Source organism: Galeopterus variegatus, unplaced genomic scaffold, assembly GCF_000696425.1.
Source record: "Galeopterus variegatus unplaced genomic scaffold, G_variegatus-3.0.2 Scaffold8075, whole genome shotgun sequence".
In the NCBI taxonomy this organism is placed as follows: Eukaryota; Metazoa; Chordata; class Mammalia; order Dermoptera; family Cynocephalidae; genus Galeopterus; species Galeopterus variegatus.
The window spans coordinates 2,611-6,141 of record NW_007734186.1 but is presented as its reverse complement, the minus strand read 5'-3'; the positions used below and the strand labels follow the sequence as shown (position 1 = coordinate 6,141).

At 49.7% G+C, this 3,531-nt stretch overlaps 1 protein-coding gene across 1 annotated transcript in view; it reads right to left on the bottom strand.

Annotated features, from left to right (window-relative positions):
- The window catches only part of LOC103608154 (zinc finger protein 77-like), a 12,480-nt gene extending 11,991 nt beyond the window's left edge, over positions 1–489 (bottom strand). Inside the window, exon 1 of the mRNA XM_008592595.1 lies at positions 465–489. Coding sequence (XP_008590817.1) covers positions 465–489 — 25 coding nt within the window. The remainder of the gene's footprint in view (positions 1–464) is intronic.
- Between the last annotated feature and the right edge of the window lie 3,042 nt (positions 490–3,531).

Sequence of the window (3,531 nt, the reverse complement as noted above, 5' to 3'; positions counted from 1 at the left end):
TGACTCACCCCAGAACTGGCAGACACCCCTTCCGCTCACAGTCCATTGTCCAGAACTAGTCATGTGGCCCAACCGGGCCATGAGGGAAGTTGGGAAAAGAGGGTGGGCACTGGATGTGTGATGGGGACGAGATGTCTTGGCCATGACGACCCACCTCCAAGGGTGCTTTGAGTATCTGTGAGTGGTTACGCAGGACTCGGCACCTAGGGTTGTGCGAGACAGTAATCCGTACCCCCAGGGACCTGTGCCCATGCTCTGGTCCCGCTCCAGACTTCAGACGCTTGTCAGCATCTATCCACCCTTCTAGATTTACCACGAAAGGTCCTGTGACACTGGCCCCAGGCAGAAGGCGTTCTCATTTCTGGCCTTTCCTTGCTGTTTCTTATACAAGGGCACTTCAAAAAGGTCGTGGAAAAATGGAATGAAAGGATAATACAAATCCTTCTGTGACCTTCTTGAAGTACCTCGTACTTCACAGTTTCGCACCATGATGTCAACAGGTTTTCATAACCACCTGATGACACAGATTCCCTTGCTGTCCCTGTCTTACAGATGAGGAAACAGGTTCAGAGATGGAAAGCCACGTGTCAAAGTCACACAGTGAATCAGCAGATGAGCCAGGACCAGAGCCTGATCCGTCCCAGGCTCCTAACCTGGAGATCACCCCACGAGGCCTCATACCAGACTCTCTTGCCACACTGGGTGCCATATGAGAACAGGACTTTGTCAGATTCTTGTCCAACGACACCTTTCCCACCTGAATCTCACATGTGCTCAGTATTATCTAATTGAATGGTACCGTTCCCTTAGATCTCGGGTGACAGTGACCTAACTGGAGCTGGAACCAGGACTGGGACGGGCTGTTTAGGCCCTACAAAGCTGTCACTGCACCTGAGGCAGCGAGTGCCTTATCAGCTCCCTTCTCAACCTTCTGGTCCACATCATTTATGGCAGCAGTGGAAGAGAAGGACGCAGCCAGGCTCAGAGCAGGTGGGAGCCCCAGGAGGAGTGATCCCTTCCTTGAGGTAGCCCACCCCATTTTCTCCAAGTGGAGAGCTGGCTTGTCTTGCCTCCGCCCACACAAAAGTCTCTCAGTGCGAGGTGCTGGGAGCCAAGGTCTCTGAGTCTCTGCCACACTGTGCTGTCTGCCAGCAGGAAGTCAGGGACCTAAGAAGCCATGACAAAATGGCATGATCAAAGGCTTTCACAGGGTTGGCCGGTTAGCTCACTCAGAGCGTGGTGCTGATAACACCAAGGTCCAGGGTTTGGATCCCCAGACTGGCAGGCTGCCAAAAAAGAAAAAAAAAAAGCTGTCACGGGGTCACAGGAACATTTTTGAGCAGTACCTGACCAATCTGCAACACTGGGGAAACCTCCTTGGGAAGGCTCATCCAGACAAGAACGCAGGAGGGCATTCAGGTAGGAACCAGATTTACAAAGACCCAGAGGAAGAAAACTCAGTGGGTCCAAAACACAGAGGGATTCACTCTGGTCGAACAGTGATGAGGGAAGGTGCTTCGCTGGCCGTGTGTGTCACTTGGGTTCTTGCTGTGAGATGAGAACCAAAAGCTTTAGCTGGATCTATGAACACTGCCTAAGAACACAAAGCCATCTCTCTACACACGGGCAAGCCCAGCGATGAAGCCCTGCAGCACAGCCGGTGACTGATCCCAGCCCTGGGAGGCACAGGTGGGTGGAGGTGGGAGACGTGGCCTGCTTTTCCTCGGGCTTCTCACCAAAGTCAGAGTTTCCCATGGAACCTGGAGGTTCATGGACGTAGTCCTTGAGAGATGGTTCCCTGGGTCCTGTTTTTATTAACTTTATTTTTATTTTCTTTTTGGCAGCTGGGCAGTATGGGGATCTGAACCATGACCTTCATGTTCTAAGACTACGCTCCAACCAACTGAGCTAACCGGACAGTTTTTTGTCTTGTTCTTGCCTGTGTAGTTTGACAGGTCAGCCGTCAACAGGACCAGTGCTGTTATCTATCCCGCTGGAGACTGCCGCCTTCGCCTCCCCCAAGTCTCCATCCCCTCCCGAGCTTCATTTCCTCCTCCGTGCAGTCACTGTCCTGTCGATTACGTGTCCCTCCCTGCAGCTTCAGCACCACGAGGCAAGGGGTCTTGTCTGTCCTGTTGGCTGCTGTGTCTCCCATACAGGACCCAGTTCCTGGACCACCCCCACCTCATCACCCTCCACACAGTCATGCACGTTATGGTGCTAACTGTGATGTCACTAGAGGGGACATCTGATGTTGCAGGCATAAGGCACCTGTCAAATGGGACTAACAATGATATTTAGCTGGTGCAGCTGTTGTGCATTAAACCTGTGAAACCCTGGAGAGTGCCTGGCCCAGCAGGAGTGTTCGGCAACGTCAGCCTCGCGCCATGCTCCTCTGCCTTTTTCTCTTCTTCCTTCTTCATTTTCCCATCAATTCTCCTCGTCTGCCTAATTTTACCACTGGCAGCTAATCGAGCTGCACTTTCGTTTGTGGTACAGACGCTTCCCCCATCACTGTACTTGTCCGGGGCCCTGGCATTCTGCCGCTAAAAGGTAATTGCATGTTTAGTTTTCCACCAAATCTCAAGGTTAATTAGCATAAAATATACAATTTTGTTAGTGTTCAGCTTTTGCTCCTCCACACCCTAATTTAATTTAAATTAAATTAATTTAAACCTGTGATGCTTGCTCACTGCTTCTCTGTTAGGGAAACTACCAATAAAAGGGGGAGGAAACCTGAAAAATTTTCAGGGAAAGGGAAACAATAATGTTTAGTTAACAACTTGCATCTTTTATAGACTTATGCATAAATAGGGTTTGTGTTCTTTAAAATCATCTCTAGCTTAATGAATCCCTATACTTAATTTGATATGTCAGTGTTTCGTGGTTCACTCTCTAATTTACCTGGCTGTTGTCTGGTCTTGCAGGCAGACCCATGCCCTCTGTGGGCAACTGCTTCTTCCTCATGGGGTATAATCCAGAAAGGCTACTTTATGGACTAACTGCATCCTGCTCCCCCAAATTCGTGGGGTGAAGCTCTATCCCCCAATGTGACAGTATGTGGAGATGGGGACTTTGGGAGGTAATTAATGTTATATGAGATCACGAGCTGGAGTCCTTATGATGGGTTGGTGTCCTTATGAGATCTGAGAGAGCTTGTTTCCTCTCTCACTCTCTCTACCATGCGAGGATGCAGTGGGAAGGTGGCTGTCTGCAAGCTGGGAAGAGACTCCTCACCAGAACCTGACCTTGCTGACACCCTGCTCTCGAACTTCCAATTCAAACTCTGCGAAAATGCATTTCTCTTGTTTAGGCCACCCAGCCTATAGTATTTTGTTATGGCAGCCTCAGCTGACTAAGACACACTGTAACACTGTGTCCCACTCTCCACGCTACAAGGGGAAGGTATGAACCAACCCAAGACAATTGGACACATTATCCCTGGAAATGGATCTTAAGCAGAGTGAAGAAAATAAAAATAGTTGTGTTTATTCATTTGTGGTAGAGGCTCCCTGAGCAGACTCCTCCTGC